Source organism: Dreissena polymorpha, chromosome 9 (assembly GCF_020536995.1).
Source record: "Dreissena polymorpha isolate Duluth1 chromosome 9, UMN_Dpol_1.0, whole genome shotgun sequence".
Lineage (NCBI taxonomy): Eukaryota > Metazoa > Mollusca > Bivalvia > Myida > Dreissenidae > Dreissena > Dreissena polymorpha.
In genome coordinates, this window is record NC_068363.1 from 82,153,303 (window position 1) to 82,174,290 (window position 20,988).

A 20,988-nucleotide genomic window follows, 5' to 3' on the forward strand; every position below is an offset into this window, starting at 1 on the left:
CTAGTCCGTGTGAGGGAAGTGATACATTGCCTGACCAGAAAGCTGAAATGCAAAACATGACAATTACACGACAAAACTGCAGTAAACTGCAGCAAGCGCTTTGTTTAATTTTTTTTCCAAATGTTTTAAATGCATAAACATAGAAAGAAGCAGTGCGTCCATACAAGCGAAATTATTAAACTTGTAAGGCAGTATATATTTTTCAACATGCGTTTGTATAACCTTGCCGGTTATTCAATTCTTATTGCATAAGAATAAGGCGATATCAGAACCAATATTTTGTACAAATAGAAAATACAAATAAGAAATGTTTGGTTGTAAAGTTATTTAAACATGCATACGACAAAACAAAATAAAACTATTTCGACTTTACAATTGGATTTTAAATTTACATCTGTTTAAATTGTTTAGTGCTATTTTACTTCTGTTCGGTCCTTTTCCCACAATCGTTCTTATATTATTTTATTTCTTGATGCAAATTGACCTTGCCTTATTCGGACGACAAAAATGAAAGCTTTCAGATTCTACGATTTAATTATGCTTTAAGGCCATACTCACAGCACAGGCTTCTTTTTGTTGGACAAATACTTTTACATTAACGGTAACAAATCATAAACATTTAGAAAATTATTGACACACATGTTCAGAAATTATTTAAAAACATTTAATGTATATCCTTATTTACAAGAATAAATATCATGAATGTAAATGTTTAAATGACTTTATTGATATTAACGAAAGAAATCTTAATATGTGTTGTATCAGTATGACGCTTTATTAGCATTAAAACGGTGCCTATACCACGTGACTTTTTCGGATCTGTGTTGGGAGAATAAAGCGCGACCCAGTTGACATTTTTAAGGATCTCTTTTTAAATATTTCACCATTATTTTAATGGGATAAAGTGGAGAGCCCGCTATTTTGTGAGTGTTTTCTATAGGTTTTATGATCTTTTTAAACAAATAAGTATTTTTTCAGTAAAGTGCAACCGCGCGTTTGAACGGCTAGACAAATGTCGGATCAGTGTGGGGACTTCATATTGCGGTTGCACTTTACTGAAAAATACTTATTTGTTTTAAAAGATCATGATACCTTTAGAAAACTCTCACGAATGAGCTGGCTCTCCACTGTAATAGACCAATTTCCTGAACAGAAAGCTGCGATGTAAAATTACAAAATACAAGACAAAATTGGAGCAAAACTTTTATCAGCGCTTTATTTAAAATTCCCTCCCAATACTGAACATGAATACAAATAGATAAAAGAAATGCATCCATTGAAGCGATATTATTAAAGTAGTAAAAAAATAAGTATTGTTTTAAGTCCATTTGAAATATGCGTAAACGTGTGCATGTGTGTCGTCTCTCACTAAACATAACATCATAAATCAAAATGAACATTTATCATACATCGATAATGTAACATCAATTGATTTTTGACAAAATACTGGTTTAGGGGAAACCAAATTAAATACATCAATTCAATTAGCAGACTCTAACACTTCGATCACGTTGCTGAAACACGTGCTTACTCTAAAATATTGTCGGTAAAAAAATTGTGTAAGGATATTGTTTTCCTCAAGCAAGTCCGTATGAACAAACCAAACCTAACATTGTACACTAGGTAAAACTGCAACTTAATTCTGAAAACTCTGCAAAATATATACAAAAAGTTATCCGTCTGAATATGACTTATCAGATCTAATTATTAACTAGATTCTTGGCGATGCTGTCTTCCCGACATCTGTGATTACAAATATGATTGTAAAAGAAAGCATTTGTTGAAAAAATAATGCTTGCAAATTAATTTTAGTTTGCATTAGACGAAACATTAAAATAAACAAACAGCTTTGTAATCGGATTTTAATTTGACATATCTTCAAATGTTGAAATGCTTTATGTTTTGTATTCGGTGTTGTTGCCACAAATAGTTGTTATATATATGTTTATGTATAAATCAAACCTGAATAATTGAGATGTTTAACAATGAAAGCTTTTATATTATTCTGCTTAATGCTGATTTAAGGGCATATCCATAGTACAGGCTCCTTTTTGCACAAATACGTGTACGCTGTGCTGACATCCATCATGGTACATAATTATACATTCATGAAAACAGTTAAAAGATAAATAAAGGATATAACAACATTTTGGATTTTGTTAACATACATAATCAGAAAGTACGTGTACTTTAAAACATTGTATTTATCTCGTAAATAAACGCTGGAGCAATTAGAGTTTTACCCTTTTTTAATTAACGCATATTGCGAAAACGATATAGGCATGCTGAACATAAAAATAACAGCAGTTGGATTTTTAATTTTGCATCTTTTTATATGGAAATGTGCTATGTAAGGTGTAAACGTTTTTGTAGCCAAAATCATTGTTTTAGATTATTTTTTTTTAATAAAATGAACATAAATTATCCGACGACAAACAAAAAAGTTTTCGGGTACTTCGACTTAATGCTGATTAAAGGGCTAACCCATAGTAAGGCCTCCTTTACGTTTGACTGTACTTGTATGTTGTGCTTAAACCCAGCATGGTACGTAAATATACATTCACAAAAACGGTAATAAAATTTATAAAAGTTATCAAATCTGTTGATTTTTGTTATCGTACATGATCAGAAATAACATGTACTTTAAAATATAACATTTGTATCCTTTATACAGGCTGGAGAAACTAGAGTTTTAGTCTTATATAATGATGGCATATTTAAAAAACGTTAAATGCATGCTGAACATAAAACATGGTCCTGAAGGGATTACAGGGTATACACGACCAAACAAAAGTTATAAAACCCCACGAAGATGTTTTGAAAGACGACAAAAATAAAAGCGTTCATGTACTTCAATTTAATGCTGATTAAAGGCCATACCCATAGTACAGGCTCCTTTTCGTTGGAGAAACTATGCTATGCTGAACACCATCATGGTACATATTTAAACATGCACGAAAACGGTAATAAATATTATTAAAGATATCACAACTTTTGAATTTATGTTAACGTATATTATCAAAAATTACATGTACATTAAATCATAACATGTCTATCCTAAATAAACGCTGAAGCAACTAGACTAACTCTTATATAATGAAAGCATGTTGAGAAAACGCTATAGGCATGCTGAACAAAAACATGGTCCTGAATGGATTACAGGATGAACATGTGTAAACATAAAGTATGCAACCCCAGAATATGTTTTAAAAGTTATTGATGGGAATGCTGTGCTGCTGGAGCAGCGGAAGTTTTACATTAGTATACTTCACAAAACACTTTGTTTAAAAATCCCACTAATGCTGGATATACACAGACGTAGACAGAGTGAGTGTGTAAATTACATGCAATCTTTATAATTAAACTATTTCGGTAAAATGTATATATTCCTTCAAGTTTATTTACTTGCCTTCCATGTACATGTATGTATATTCAGGCGTAACTATTATGCATATCACATAAGAGTAGATCGATTACAGAATCAGTATTTTGTTTAAATGAGAAGAGTTACAATGCTATGATGAAATTATTTATGAGAACATGTAAGTAGTGAATGAAGACAATTTACAATATGCGTGAATATGATGTTAGTTTTCTGTTGGGTGTTTGATAAAATCATAAAATCTACATTAATATATATCGTTAATTGTCATGTCCAGCTATTATAATTTGACTCCATAAAGAGAATGCGTTCATATTCTTCGACAAAATACTGTTTCAGAAGAAAACCAAATAAATGCGTCAGAAATTAGCGGAAGCTAAAATTGTGATCACATTGCTGCTACAAGCCCTTAATATACTAAAATGACAACACAAATGTTTGTTTTCATATGTTGTTTTTCTTCAAGTCAGTATGAATTTATAAAACCAAACATAACATTGCACACTGTATAAAATGCAACTTAATGCTGGGAAAGTATATAAAAGTACATAATAATAAAACTTGATGTCTGAGAATGAATAATCAGATGTGATTATAAAAAAAACTTTGTTTAAGAAACAGATTAATTTTATGCAAATTTATTTCAGTATTTATATGACGAAACATAAAAAATAATAAACTATTTCATCTTAGCAGTTGGATTTGTTATTTAACATCTAGTTAAATGGTGATGTTCTATTTCAGGTTGAATGTTTTTATTTCTAAATGCATTGTTATAGACTAATTTATTTATATAAATTGAACTTAAATCATCCGACGACAAAAACAAAAGCTTTCACGTACTTCGATTTAATGCTGTGTTAAGGGCATCCCCATAGTACAGACTCTTTTTCGTTGGACAAACGATGTTGTATGCTATGTTGAAATCCATCATGATGCATAATTATACATTCACGAAAACTGAAATAAAATATGTAAAAGATGTAACAACTATTGGAATTGTGTTTACGTTTATGATCACATAGATTACATGTACTTTAAAATATGATTTTTCTATCCTAAATAAATGCTGGAGCAACTAGAGTTTTACTATAGGGATAATACACGTTTTCGAGGGCATGATCGTCTGCGGGCGCTCGAAAAAGCGCACTCGGGCAGATACGGATTTTGAGAGCGCCCGCAGGCACGAGGGCAGGAACGGATTTTGAGAGCGCCGGCAGATGATCATGTCCGAGAAAATGGGTATTTTCGCTATTATTGCATTAACAAATCACACATACCAAAATAATTTTAAATAACATTGAAAACAATATTTTGTTCATACGACATCGACAAAATAATTCGATTATTTAAATACAGTTCAAGGTTGTGTTTTAGATATGCCTCACTCGGTCATCATCCGAAATGACGAGGCTTTACCTTCGGTGGGCAGTTTTCGATTAAAAATGTGTTTAAACAGTGGATTAATGCAAAGTTGAAATGCAGCAGCGTAAAGTAAGAAATGAGGAATTATTTTGGAATTTACAGCAGGAACGTTGAAGGTACATAAACACTTACATTTACAGCATAGTCTTTTGAAAGTGTTGAGTAAATAACCTTAACTTCAATGACGTTGCCAATACAATAAAGCTGTTGTCAAGAGAGTGCAGGTGATATAGTAACTTGAAAAGTGGATTGAAATAGTCATTATCCCTGCATGCATGTGGAAACTGATGCTTATTCAGTTCCCCATTTATGCTTGGAAAGTCGTCGAAGGCTGGAGAAGGGAAGTAACTGCGCGTAGACCAGATTATGGATATGTAAAACACATAACAGCGCTTGAACGGCACGTGAATCGCATTGTTAATACATGATTTCTCCCGTTCAAGCCCTCTTTTTGCCAAGTTTCTGCACCCCGCCAGAGGGCATTATAGATAGAGTTTATGCAATAATATTATATAATGAATGCATATTTAGAAAACGGTATATGCATTCTGATCATAAAACATGGTCATGAACAGATTACAGGGTATAAACGAACAGAAAAATTATGCAACCACAGAATATGTTCTAAAAAGCGCTTTGTTTAAAATTCCCCCTAATGCTGGAAATACTCACACATAGAAAGTATCCGTTTGTTCATGCAAGCAAAATAATAAACTATTATGATAAAATGTATATATTCCTACATGCATTTTTATTTGACTACCATATATGTGTTCAGGCGTACATTGTATGCATATTACATAAGAACAGGGCGATAGATTTCGTACAAATGAGAGCAACAATGCTAAGAGGTTACTATTTATTGAGAAATAAGTAGTGAATCAAGTCAATTTACACTTTGCGTGAATATGCTTTACGTTTGTTCTATTTTTATATAAAAAATCATCATAAAATCTACATTTATTATATGTCGTTACATTTTATATGACGATATTTAATCTGACACCATAACGAGAATGCGTTCATATACTTCGACATAATACTGTTTGCGTAGAAAACAAAATACATTCTTACGGGAAATAATCAGAAGCTAAAACGTGTTTCATATTGCTGCAAAAAGCCCGTAATATAATGAAATGAAAGCACAAAACTTTGTATTTATACGTTGCTTTTTTTCTTCCAGCAATTGCACACTGTGGAAAATGCAACCTAATGCTGGAAATGTATATAAAAATACATAATAATAAAATATCTTTCTAAGAATGAATAAGCAGATCTAAAAATGAACAAGATTGTTGACAATGCTTTTTTCGGACATACGTGTTTACACATGTGATTATAAGAGAAAACATGTGTTAACGAAACTGATTTATTTTTATGCAAAGTTATTTCAGTATTAAAATGACTCAACATAAACATTAATAAACTACTTCAACTAAGCAATTGGGATTAAATTTAACATCAGTTTAAATGGTGAAGTGCCTTTTTAAGGTGTGAACATTTTTGTTGCCAAGATCAATTTTATAGACTATTTACTTTATATAAATTGATTGTCAATTATCCGACGACAAACATGAAAGCTGTCAGGTACCTCGACTCAATACTGTGTTAAGGGTATACCTGACGTACAGGCTTCTTTACGCTGGACATTTACTTGTATTATTTGCTCAAATCCACCAAGATACATAATTTAGAAAACGGTAACAAAACACAAAACTTCAGGGTACAAACAAAGTATGCCAAAACAAAATTGGGTACGAAAAAACATTTGGGTACGAAAAATACAGGGTATATACATTAAAACAAATATGCTTCCCTAGAAAGATTTTCAAAACAACAACCCGTCCACAGGGGCGGATCCGGGATTTCTGGTTTGGGGTGGGGGGCGGGATATTCAAAGTTTTGCTGGTGGTCCAGGGGGGCCGCTAGAACCTCTGGTGGGTGCAGGGCTTAGTCCTGATAGGGGTCCAGGGGGGCAAAGCCCCCCCCCTCCCTAAGCTCCACGATTTTAGTGATTTTGAAGGCTTTGACAACCACTTCTCGACCATGTCACGCCTTATATACTTTCATCAAAGTACCTTCTTTTAATGCCAAAAAGTGCATAGTTTATCGTTTTGGGGGTCCAGGGGGGCAAAGCTCCCCGGAAGCGCCACGATTATAGTGATGTTGAATGCTTTGACATGTTTAAATAGGTGATTAAGATCTAGTTAAGTGTTAAACATCAAATGAATTGACTTTACTTTGGCGATTTTAGGGGATCCGCCTATGGTCCTACATTGCATAGCATCACAAAATATCAGAAAAACTGCGGTCAGTGCTGTGTTTAAAATTCCCTTCAAATGCCTACAAATGCATGGAAATAGAAAGATGCAAGCGAAATTATAAAACTTGTATGGCAAAATATATGTATATTGCAACATGCTTGTTTATAGCCGTATATGAATATTCAGGCGTACAATTTTTGACAATTGCATACCAATTATGCGATATCAGAACAAATATTTTGTACAAATGAGAATATTGTATGTATCGAACCCGTATTATGTATAATAGTTAATACACAATATGTGTGAGTGCACTGTTATGTTTGTTTGTCTGTTTTTTATTCTTCTTAAAGTATAATCATAAAGTATACATTTATTAAATATAGTTAAATCTTATATCGAGAGGTCTTATTTTTACGACAGTAAGAGAATGCGTTGTCATATACTTCGATACAATACTGGCGTAAGTGAAAACCAAATAAATGCATCAAATAAATTAGCAGACGCGTTTTTTTGTGTTTTTTTGTTCAAACGAAAAGAAAAATTGATACTTATTATTTCGTTCATTGCATCGTGCCTCAGAAAACTATAACTCTGTTGCTGTGGTTTCTTCTAACCATTGATTAATATAGCCGTTATTAAATCATTTATATGCTCTCTTTTATTGCCTTTCAATTTGTATTACAAAAGAATATTCACACTTATGTGTGTTTTATATCGCTGGGCTAAGTGTGAGGTTCGGGATCTCTCAAATAGTTTTAAATTCGCAATGCTATGTATTTAATGAACGTTCATAGCAGATGACCACACTTTTATTCAATGTCGTTTTTTACGTTGTTTCGTTTTGTTTTTGTTTTAACCATTAGCTGGCCATCATTATAGAGACGCTAATCAAAATCCACCAAAGAACTAATTCAGTTATCAAAATTAGAATTTATATAATATTTGTAATTACACTTACATTGATAAGAATATTAACCATAAAGGTAATTGGCTATTCGAAGCATCACGTGATAAGTAAATGTGAGGTAAATTTGGCGCAATAAATGCAAGCACTAAACTGTAAACAAATAATAAAGCAGAAGTAAAAGGCGTACACTGATTCATTCGTGCAAAGCAATGTCGTAACGGTTTAGCACAACACCGACCATAGGTGAGTCGAAATAAATGTAAGATCTTGAATGTTCCACAAACGTCTGAAGTAACCAACAAAAAGCACACAATACTTGGATAAATTTAATGCATCGCCGAGGTCGCGATCGAACAGAGCAATTGAATCTAAAAAATAAACGTATATATCTGAGTGCACCCTAATTCCTAACATTTACTTAGTGTATGTGTTCTATTTTTAGATCAGAGAAAAATCAGCACGCGGATAATACATAAATATTATAAATATTAAATATATTATTAAATTGTAAGAAAATTATCATAAACGCATAATAAAATTATGCTGTTACGTTTACAGACGTGTATCGGCAGAATATATTTTTATTTATTATTTATTATTTAAATATTTATTTTTGCTAAATTTATCAACAGTCTTAGAGAAGTAGAGCGTAAATTAGTATGTTTTCGGTATTAAGTTCCCTTCTCCCAAGTGCATTGAAGAGATAAAGTGAAATTTCTATATGGGTTTTTTGGCATTAGGTAGAAATAGAATTAAGTCGAAAATGAAAATTTAGAAATTTAACATATAATTGTGCAAAATTTAAAATATTTTTTCATAGTTTTACAATGTTTTTCTCTTAAATTATTTAATTATGAGATTGTTATTAAATATAAACTAAGTTTAAAGAAGTTAAAAAACATCGCCAAAGTGCTGTGTTTTTGCGCACTTCGCCCTAAGGTGACGATAGTATTTATATATATATATATATATATATATATATACACATACAGATATACATGTTCACAATATACATATACATAACATATATAATGTCTATAAAATAAACATAAATATTATTATTTATTATAAGCATTATATGCTGTCTATTAATGTTGCCGACTGGAACACACTGTCTTTTACATTACATCCGAACGGTTTCATAGTTTTAAGTCTCTTTATCCACAACGCTTCTCTAATTACACGCTCTTGGCGTCCAGCGATATTTAGCGTCTCCAGGACCGAGAAGTACATATTGCCATCGCAGTGGCTCGAATCGAAGTGGGTAGTGATGGGCTTTTCTTTATGCAGGCGGACGTCTCGCAAGTGTTCACTCATGCGCTCTCGGATTTGCCTCTCCGTCTCCCCAATATACACAACACATTCGCACTTGTTGCATCCTATACCGTATATCACGTTTCTCGTGCGACAAGTAACATTTTTGCACGTGCTGTAAGTAATTTTGCCGTCTGTGTCTTGAATGTCACTTGTTGTCAGTTTGTTACAGCACGTGCAGTTTGTCTCACATATGTGTGTGATGAAGGTAGCCTTGCTTGTCTTCTTGTGTACCAGTGTATCACAGAGGTTTCTGTCCCTACGGTATGCTACTAAAGGCGGTTTACTGAAGACTTCGCGCATCCTGTCTGATTTATATAGCACGTTTAAATGTTTGTGTACAATGCTGTGTACGTCGGGAAGAAGACTGGAAAACGTGACTACAAGAGGAACTCTGTCGTTTTGCGTTTGTTTTTTTGATTTTTCCAGTAAGTCTGTGCGCGACAGTGCATCTACCTTCTGTAACTGGCCTTCTACGAATTTCCCGCTGTACCCGCGTCTTCTTAATTGCAGTTTTAGGTCATTTCTATGTTTGTTGTAATCACCTTCCTGCTCACAAATTCTTCGTATCCGCAATCCAAGTCCATACGCTAAAGATCTTTTACTGCTAGGGGGGTGGCATGAGTCTTTGCGTATGTAGAGCTGTTTGTCCGTGGGCTTTACATATAGATCTGTGTAGATATGACCATTTCGCATCCGTACGGTTGTATCTAGAAAAACGATACTGTGCGGACTAAACCGAAGGTCTACTTGAATATTTTCGTGTATTGAGTTGGCATGTATGGTAAAAGCCTCAAGTTCAGGCGCGGTACCTATCCATATTCCAAAGCCATCATCTATAAACCTCTTATAAAATGCCGGTACTCTATAAGCTGTCATGAGTTTCTCGTCCCACTTCCGCATATAGCTACAAGCAAAATTTTTTCCCAGTTTTGAGCCGATCGCCACTCCATCTGTCTGTACGTAGTTGTTTTCGTTTAGACTGAAATTGTTGTTTTCCAAAACTGTCGTGATTACGTCAATCATATCATCAGTTGAAGTGACTAGTGGGTTGGAGCGCGCGTTCAATGCTTCCCTGCAAGCTTCTAACCCTTCTCTTTTGGGTATGGATGGATATAGTTTCCTGACGTCAAAACAAAATAGTAGACAATTGTCTTCCGGCAGTGGTTCTTTGACTTCTTTTAGTTTTTGAATAAAGTCCGTAGTGTCTCTAATGTAACTCGGCGAGGACTCCACATATTCATTTAATTCGTGCTCGGCTAATTCGGCTAATTTCTCGGTAGCTGTATTTATCCCGCTCACTATTGTGCGTAAAGGTGCGTCTGCTTTATGTATCTTCGGATTTCCTTTGAGTTTACCCGCTTGTGGGTACCTTGGTATTAAATACTGTTTCATATCACCAGAGATACTGCCTTGTCGGTGAAGTCTATTAACGAGCGACTTCACATTCTTCATACTTTGTTTACTTGCATCACCTTCAGTAGATCTGTATGCCTTGTCTTCACTCATTTCGTGTTTCAGTGACTCTATGTAAACTTGTTTGTCTAGTATTACTATGCCAGATCCCTTGTCTGCCGGTCTGATGATAATTGAATCATTATGTAACAGTTCATGAAATGCTTTGTTTTCATTCTTGTCTAGATTTAATTTGCCAGTCTACCTCAAATTTGAGATGATATCATTCTTTACCAGTTCAACATAAAGGTCGAGGCTTGGGTCCCTTCCCGCGTTTGGAGTAAATGTGCTTTTTGGTTTAACTCGGAACTTATCGAGTATTCCCTGTTTCATATTTTGGTTGCTTTCAGTGTCCGTAAAGTATTCCCGTAATCGCATTCTGCGTTCCCACTCCCCAAGGTCAGCTAGCAATTTCACCTTATCAATATTCTTACGACTTGGGATGAATTTAAGGCCCTTTTCAAGGAGATTTTGTTCAGCGTCGGTGAGTACGTGTTTTGATAGGTTAGTCACTGAAGATTCTGTCCCATCGGATTTTTTTGGTAACGATTCTTGTGGTGATATTTGGGGTTTATTCTCCTTAACCTGCTTTGCTTTGAACGCTTTTGTGTCACTGGGTCGTTTCACATTTGTATTTGCATTGGCAGTGTTCCGTTTTTTCAAGTAAATTACAGGTTCGGTAGGCTTTCCTTCAAACCAATCATACACGTGAGTATCAGTATCATGGGTTGTATGCTGTCTACCGTCGACGCTAGCTTCTAGTACACTGAAATGGCTTTTTTCTAAAAGTAACCTCAGCGGGCGGTCTACATTAATTGAGGGCTCAATTTGACCTTCAAATTTCAACCACTCTGTGAATTAACGGTCTGTTGAAACATGGATGCTAATTTGGTGGTGATCAGATGCGGCTTTTAGCTCGGCCTCCGTTGCCCATGACGATAACCTTCCATTTGTATATCTCTGTGCGCTAAGGTGTACGTGTATATCACCGTCTACCAGATGGTTGTACTTATGGGAGTTCTTATACATATATTGAGTAAGGTCTTCTCTCAACGATTCGTGATACATTTGAGATCCATACAGGAAATAGCTTAAACATCTGTAAAAACAATTACCGTCTTTTGCAATGCTAATTATCTTGTAGGTTTGGACATCCTCGTCTTTATTGATCTGTGATTTTAGCTGTTGTATCTTTTTTAATTTACGCAGTTTGTTCTCTAATGTTCGTTCAACATACCATATGTCAATTGACTTCTTTTCATTACTATCTAGCATAGAATAAAAATGATTGATCTCACCCTCAAGTTCGTTTAACTTTTTCAAGCACGCGTCTCTTGTGACTCCCATCAACTGATTCGCGGCATCAATCTTTATTTTGCGGCATTTCTCGAAATCTTCATCTCCAGCTTCCATCTGTAACTCCCACTTTAACTGGAACCCTTTCGGGATAATGTTCATATGTGTGCACGTGTCCAGGAACTCGAGATGACCTCTGTAACGAGCTTGTTTGTCCATCAATCTCTTCAGAGAAAACGTATCGACGTCTGTATAATCCATTTATCGTAGGAGTGTTGTAATAAATACTCTATGTATTGGATCTCCAGAGGGAGGAAATTATTAAAACTTCACACATTTACTCTCTTATTAAATATTTCGGCCAAAGGCCTTCTTCAGTAAACGATTATTATGACAACTTTACATAGCGTTTTCTTCTGTCGATCATAACGGAAGTAAATACAAAAATACAAACAAATGACGTAACGTTACCCGACGTGAACGTGACGTTACGCGCCAATATTCGGAAGTCGCTACATATTATGTGTTATACGCTGTGTATATATTATTATATAGATATTATACACATATACCCACATATACGCATATACACACATATATATACACATACACATACATAGATACATATACATATATACACATATATATATATAAACACACTTATACATATACTCACATACATATACACATACATACATACATACATACATACACACATACATACATACATACACATATACATACACACACACATATATATATATATATATATATATATATATATATATATATATATATATATATATATATATATATATATATATATATACACATACAGATATACATGTTCACAATATACATATACATAACATATATCATGTCTATAAAATAAACATAAATATTATTATTTATTATAAGCATTATATGCTGTCTATTAATGTTGCCGACTGGAACACACTGTCTTTTACATTACATCCGAACGGTTTCATAGTTTTAAGTCTCTTTATCCACAACGCTTCTCTAATTACACGCTCTTGGCGTCCAGCGATATTTAGCGTCTCCAGGACCGAGAAGTACATATTGCCATCGCAGTGGCTCGAATCGAAGTGGGTAGTGATGGGCTTTTCTTTATGCAGGCGGACGTCTCGCAAGTGTTCACTCATGCGCTCTCGGATTTGCCTCTCCGTCTCCCCAATATACACAACACATTCGCACTTGTTGCATCCTATACCGTATATCACGTTTCTCGTGCGACAAGTAACATTTTTGCACGTGCTGTAAGTAATTTTGCCGTCTGTGTCTTGAATGTCACTTGTTGTCAGTTTGTTACAGCACGTGCAGTTTGTCTCACATATGTGTGTGATGAAGGTAGCCTTGCTTGTCTTCTTGTGTACCAGTGTATCACAGAGGTTTCTGTCCCTACGGTATGCTACTAAAGGCGGTTTACTGAAGACTTCGCGCATCCTGTCTGATTTATATAGCACGTTTAAATGTTTGTGTACAATGCTGTGTACGTCGGGAAGAAGACTGGAAAACGTGACTACAAGAGGAACTCTGTCGTTTTGCGTTTGTTTTTTTGATTTATCCAGTAAGTCTGTGCGCGAAAGTGCATCTACCTTCTGTAACTGGCCTTCTACGAATTTCCCGCTGTACCCGCGTCTTCTTAATTGCAGTTTTAGGTCATTTCTATGTTTGTTGTAATCACCTTCCTGCTCACAAATTCTTCGTATCCGCAATCCAAGTCCATACGCTAAAGATCTTTTACTGCTAGGGGGGTGGCATGAGTCTTTGCGTATGTAGAGCTGTTTGTCCGTGGGCTTTACATATAGATCTGTGTAGATATGACCATTTCGCATCCGTACGGTTGTATCTAGAAAAACGATACTGTGCGGACTATACCGAAGGTCTACTTGAATATTTTCGTGTATTGAGTTGGCATGTATGGTAAAAACCTCAAGTTCAGGCGCGGTACCTATCCATATTCCAAAGCCATCATCTATAAACCTCTTATAAAATGCCGGTACTCTATAAGCTGTCATGAGTTTCTCGTCCCACTTCCGCATATAGCTACAAGCAAAATTTTTTCCCAGTTTTGAGCCGATCGCCACTCCATCTGTCTGTACGTAGTTGTTTTCATTTAGACTGAAATTGTTGTTTTCCAAAACTGTCGTGATTACGTCAATCATATCATCAGTTGAAGTGACTAGTGGGTTGGAGCGCGCGTTCAATGCTTCCCTGCAAGCTTCTAACCCTTCTCTTTTGGGTATGGATGGATATAGTTTCCTGACGTCAAAACAAAATAGTAGACAATTGTCTTCCGGCAGTGGTTCTTTGACTTATTTTAGTTTTTGAATAAAGTCCGTAGTGTCTCTAATGTAACTCGGCGAGGACTCCACATATTCATTTAATTCGTGCTCGGCTAATTCGGCTAATTTCTCTGTAGCTGTATTTATCCCGCTCACTATTGTGCGTAAAGGTGCGTCTGCTTTATGTATCTTCGGATTTCCTTTGAGTTTACCCGCTTGTGGATACCTTGGTATTAAATACTGTTTCATATCACCAGAGATACTGCCTTGTCGGTGAAGTCTATTAACGAGCGACTTCACATTCTTCATACTTTGTTTACTTGCATCACCTTCAGTAGATCTGTATGCCTTGTCTTCACTCATTTCGTGTTTCAGTGACTCTATGTAAACTTGTTTGTCTAGTATTACTATGCCAGATCCCTTGTCTGCCGGTCTGATGATAATTGAATCATTATGTAACAGTTCATGAAATGCTTTGTTTTCATTCTTGTCTAGATTTAATTTGCCAGTCTTCCTCAAATTTGAGATGATATCATTCTTTACCAGTTCAACATAAAGGTCGAGGCTTGGGTCCCTTCCCGCGTTTGGAGTAAATGTGCTTTTTGGTTTAACTCGGAACTTATCGAGTATTCCCTGTTTCATATTTTGGTTGCTTTCAGTGTCCGTAAAGTATTCCCGTAATCGCATTCTGCGTTCCCACTCCCCAAGGTCAGCTAGCAATTTCACCTTATCAATATTCTTACGACTTGGGATGAATTTAGGCCCTTTTCAAGGAGATTTTGTTCAGCGTCGGTGAGTACGTGTTTTGATAGGTTAGTCACTGAAGATTCTGTCCCATCGGCTTTTTTTGGTAACGATTCTTGTGGTGATATTTGGGGTTTATTCTCCTTAACCTGCTTTGCTTTGAACGCTTTTGTGTCACTGGGTCGTTTCACATTTGTATTTGCATTGGCAGTGTTCCGTTTTTTCAAGTAAATTACAGGTTCGGTAGGCTTTCCTTCAAACCAATCATACACGTGAGTATCAGTATCATGGGATGTATGCTGTCTACCGTCGACGCTAGCTTCTAGTACACTGAAATGGCTTTTTTTCTAAAAGTAACCTCAGCGGGCGGTCTACATTAATTGAGGGCTCAATTTGATCTTCAAATTTCAACCACTCTGTGAATTTACGGTCTGTTGAAACATGGATGCTAATTTGGTGGTGATCAGATGCGGCTTTTAGCTCGGCCTCCGTTGCCCATGACGATAACCTTCCATTTGTATATCTCTGTGCGCTAAGGTGTACGTGTATATCACCGTCTACCAGATGGTTGTACTTATGGGAGTTCTTATACATATATTGAGTAAGGTCTTCTCTCAATGATTCGTGATACATTTGAGATCCATACAGGAAATAGCTTAAACATCTGTAAAAACAATTACCGTCTTTTGCAATGCTAATTATCTTGTAGGTTTGGACATCCTCGTCTTTATTGATCTGTGATTTTAGCTGTTGTATCTTTTTTAATTTACGCAGTTTGTTCTCTAATGTTCGTTCAACATACCATATGTCAATTGACTTCTTTTCATTACTATATGTTTGATAAAAATGTTACTTGTCGCACGAGAAACGTGATATACGGTATAGGATGCAACAAGTGCGAATGTGTTGTGTATGTTGGGGAGACGGAGAGGCAAATCCGAGAGCGCATGAGTGAACACTTGCGAGACGTCCGCCTGCATAAAGAAAAGCCCATCACTACCCACTTCGATTCGAGCCACTGTGATGGCAATATGTACTTCTCGGTCCTGGAGACGCTAAATATCGCTGGACGCCAAGAGCGTGTAATTAGAGAAGCGTTGTGGATAAAGAGACTTAAAACTATGAAACCGTTCGGATGTAATGTAAAAGACAGTGTGTTCCAGTCGGCAACATTAATAGACAGCATATAATGCTTATAATAAATAATAATATTTATGTTTATTTTATAGACATTATATATGTTATGTATATGTATATTGTGAACATGTATATCTGTATATATATATATATATATATATATATATATATATATATATATATATATATATATATATATATATATATATATATATATATATATATATATGTGTATGTATGTATGTATGTGTGTATGTATGTATGTATGTATGTGTATATGTATGTGAGTATATGTATAAGTGTGTTTATATATATATGTGTATATATGTATATGTATCTATGTATGTGTATGTGTATATATATGTGTGTATATGCGTATATGTGGGTATATGTGTATAATATCTATATAATAATATATACACAGCGTATAACACATAATATGTAGCGACTTCCGAATATTGGCGCGTAACGTCACGTTCACGTCGGGTAACGTTATGATCGACAGAAGAAAACGCTATGTAAAGTTGTCATAATAATCGTTTACTGAAGAAGGCCTTTGGCCGAAATATTTAATAAAAGAGTAAATGTAAGAAGAATAGCAAAGGCGTTACAAAATCAAACAAAAACGTTATAAAATTACAAAATCGCGCGAAAAAAAGACTTGAATCTATATCATCTAAACAGAAAACGTTAAGAAAAGGATTGCAATCATCTATTATCGGTGATATTTTTGATAGATAAATATGTCGTATTTATCATCAAACATCTTTAGTGAGGGGATACCAGAGAGTTTGCAATTATTTGATTTACCGCCAACCCAAGTTGCTGTGGATAATGTTTACTATCAAGAGGTACGAACATCCTCGCAAGTGTCGGAAAATACTTCGATTGAGTTTCGAATCAGTGGACAAAATTCTATGGACTATTAAGACTTAAAAGGAACCCAACTACATGTAAAACTTAGAGTATGTAAACCGGATGGAACTAACATTACCAGCAAGAAAGTAGGTCCCGTGAACATGCTTTTACAAGCATTATTTTCTGCAAGCGAAGTTACATTGCAAAATAAAACCATTATTACATGCAACTATAATCCTTTATCGCGTTAATTTGAACGCTAATGAATTATGATGCTACTGCTTCGCTCTTTGAAAAGGAAACTGGATTTAAATGATGAGACGAATGAGCATAAACAACAAGAATACATATGTCAGCAATGTAATCACTCGTTTACCGAAAAGCGGAATTTAGTTCGACATGTGTTATCACATGACACGACTTTTAACTGCGATCAATGTGACTTTAAAACAAACAGAAAATACAACCTGTTACAACATAACAAAAAGAGAAAACACAAGCATAAAAATTTACCTTTAATATCGTCTGAAAAAGCGTCATCATCATCAGCATCGTCTGGAAACGTGCCATCAGCAACAGCATCGTCTGGAAACGTGCTATCATCACCAATCAAAGATACATCTAGCGGAGCAAACGTCCATGTAGACCACAGTTATGCGACGTACAGAAAATTTAAAAAGCGAGCATTCTTATTCCATGAAAAATGCGTTCAATGGATGCATTCAAGACAGAACGTTATACCCACACCATGAAGAAAAATATGACTTATTAACATTTTTTGCAAATACAAAACAGGATGTTATTAATTTTTTGAATGCTCGATTAAATCAACAAGCTATAAAATGGTATCTTTCGGTTCAGGTGGATCTGGTAAAAAATACAATAGATGGAGAACAAGTTCAACAACATCCGCATTTTAGGAGTATAACCTTTACAACATTACATGAAGAAACATTGAATGAGAACATAAATGAAGCCTATCATAAAATATTTAAGATGTTCGAAAAATACATGAAAGATGGCTCTGGGTGGATATTAAATAAAGTGACATCTTTGACAATTCACACTTTGAAATACAGACCAATAAAAGGTTCAATTGGGTAACTGTAAAGTATTCTAAATATTAGAAATTAAGATCAAACATGTATGCCTATGTTTGTATTATACAGCAAATGGTACGTGGAGCAAAAGTGAAGGTGTTGATATCAGTAGAGAGGACTTCGCAAATACATCCACCTTATTTTCCTTTCAAATAGAACCAATATTTTCAGAAAATGCATTATTTTTATCGCTTATGAAAACAGGACAATGTAAGACTCTATGTTTAGTTTAAACAAGCTTTTACTGAAACCCTCAGTTGAATTGTATATAGCGAATCACCAGGCTTTTTTTAAATCAGCAAAGAACGCGATATAATCATAGAATAATGATTTAAAATATGATGTTTTCAATGTTTATATTCAATATTTATCATTGTTCAGCGTTTTAAAATCATATGTAAATATGTATAATGGTGTTGTTTCATAGACATTTCGTATCAACTTAACTTTGTAGTTGTATATTTACTTAAATGTGTGTGTGTGCGTGTGTGTGTGTGCGTGCGTGTGTGTGTGCGTGTTTGTGTGTGTGTATGTGTAAAAAAAAAACAATAAAGTACATAAATAAAATTCTTTGTTGTTTTGTTATACGATCATTGATTATAAAGTTGTATAACTGTTCACATCAGATCACTTTTACCGTTTGAAAGTCAAGCTACGTGTATTGTAGCAGGACCTAGTTTTAGCAAGAAATCTCCTGCAGCTGGTAAAATAACATTGGGAAATCGATTACCCTCGTGGATTGTTTTCGATATTTGAAACAATGGATTCTATTTATTGTTAAGATAACATCAGAAATTCAATATTTTGGTATAAAACTGCGCCCTTTATCTGAACAGCGTCATATAGTAAACGAAACCCGCTAATGACCAATTGTGTGTACAGCCTTGAAATTTAATCGGATATCACAGCTTTAAATTTATATCAATAACTATGAATATGAACGTAAATATCTGAATAAAAATAGTTTTTAACAATAAACAAAAATAATTTTCCTCTTGCGTGTTTATATACTGCATCAATTCTGTTTTAATCTAGTATGTATATGCATTTTACTTATAGCTTAAGAGCAGAACAATCAACACATATTGAATAAATTCAAAACAGTATTCATAAGTTAATACAAACATAGCAATCAACTTTGTAAGCTGTAATGGGACCGGTAAACAATTAAAACTGAGAGCCATTGTTACAAGCTTAAGGACTAACCCGCTAATTATCAATTGTGTTTATCTTTATTGCTTCAGGATATGTTTCCTTTCATAGAAATCATTCTTTATGTCTAGTTCATTTTTAAAAAGGCAATACAGAACTTTAAAAGTTTTAATCATTCCTTTATTTTGCATCCTTTATAAAAAATCATCTTATGTTTGAATGCTAAGAGCTTGTACTATGGTATTTTTTATTTATATGTTATACCACTATTTAAAATATTCGTACATATAAAGGTTATCTGCCTAACTCTACATATATTGCAGTATTACGTTTGTATATTGTTACCTTAATAGGAAACAATCTTTTGCCAAAAATTGAACAAATGCGTTTGATATTTTGTAATTTATTAAAACTCCAATATTTTAGAGGCATAACATAAAACAGACTTAACAAAAAAATAAAACAACTGAACGAATTTCGGCTTCAAATCTTACTGCTGACATTCGTAAAGTAAATTAAATATAGCCTTTAGGGCTTTCCTGAGCAGATGCTATTGGTTTAAAGTGAAAGTAACTTGGTTATTAATGGCAGTGTAAAGATAATTTAACTTATGGACCATTTCGATGTTGTGACCATAATATTGATCGGATTTTACCGTATTTACGAAAAACAAAATCTTTGTGTTCAAAGTGTTCACATTTAGTCCCCAATAATTATAATACAGGTAATGTTTATCTAACTGGTTTTGTATCTGTGATGGTGATTTACCTTCTCATTCGAAAATAACAATACAATTAGTATTGTGGAATCTCTATTTATTCCAGAAAGTGTTTTGTTCACAAAATTTAAAATTGTCTACAGACTGTGAGAAATGTAATCAATGGTATAACCATCCTCTTTTGAGACCAATATTATAAATTTTCTATTCAGATAGGATGTACATGACTTAACACATGATTAACAATTATTATGCATATTATAATTATTCTAAATAATTTAATGTGCATACCAGATTTTTCATGCTAAGCCACAATTCTCTACGACATATGCGCCATATATCAAAACATGTAAGCAGATTAACAAAAATAACAGGCAAACGTGTGTTTTCGTTTAAATAATGCCGCATAATCGACACCAATATATAAAAAAAATCAACACTTAAACATGTTTATCTAAATCTCAAAACCTAAAATACTATTACAGGCAGCACAATCAACGAGTAAAATAAGAATCCGAAATTCATGTTTACTTTTTACTTTTCAACGTTCCTTAATTTTTCGTTGAAATTTAATGGGTCTGTATTTTCATGTGTTGTTTATCATGTCGACAAAACGCCATTGAAATCAGGCTTATTCAAATTAAAACACTGTTTAGCGTGAAGGTATTAATTTCGATCAATTATACACTCATGATCGAACCAATCAACATGTTTTATCTAACTGTAAACATTGAACGATGCTTTTAAAAACAACAGGTCCCTAAAGTTTTTGATTGTATTTAACTTTCTACAGCAAATTTTAATGACAGTTTACTCGAACATTCAAATTGATATTTAACATAAGTGAGAGTATCGTAACTCGGCTACTAAAAATTATAATATACATGTAGTGTAAATTGCATTGGAAATGACCGCTCTTAAAGTACG

The 20,988-nt window shown here is 34.2% G+C and overlaps 1 protein-coding gene across 1 annotated transcript; it reads right to left on the bottom strand.

The window, feature by feature from the left end:
• Window positions 1-8,977: 8,977 nt before the first annotated feature.
• LOC127843987 (uncharacterized) lies at window positions 8,978-15,913 on the bottom strand. Its single transcript, XM_052373937.1, has 2 exons — window positions 15,455-15,913; window positions 8,978-11,543 (listed from the first exon to the last, which is right to left on the bottom strand). The coding sequence occupies exon 2, from the start codon at window positions 10,802-10,804 to the stop codon at window positions 9,056-9,058; it is 1,749 nt and encodes a 582-aa protein (XP_052229897.1). The 5' UTR covers window positions 10,805-11,543; window positions 15,455-15,913; the 3' UTR covers window positions 8,978-9,055.
• Window positions 15,914-20,988: the final 5,075 nt, after the last annotated feature.

Excerpts from the sequence above, each read along its gene's own strand:
- LOC127843987 (XM_052373937.1), bottom strand. The coding sequence starts at position 10,804 with ATGAGTGAAGACAAGGCATACAGATCTACTGAAGGTGATGCAAGTAAA.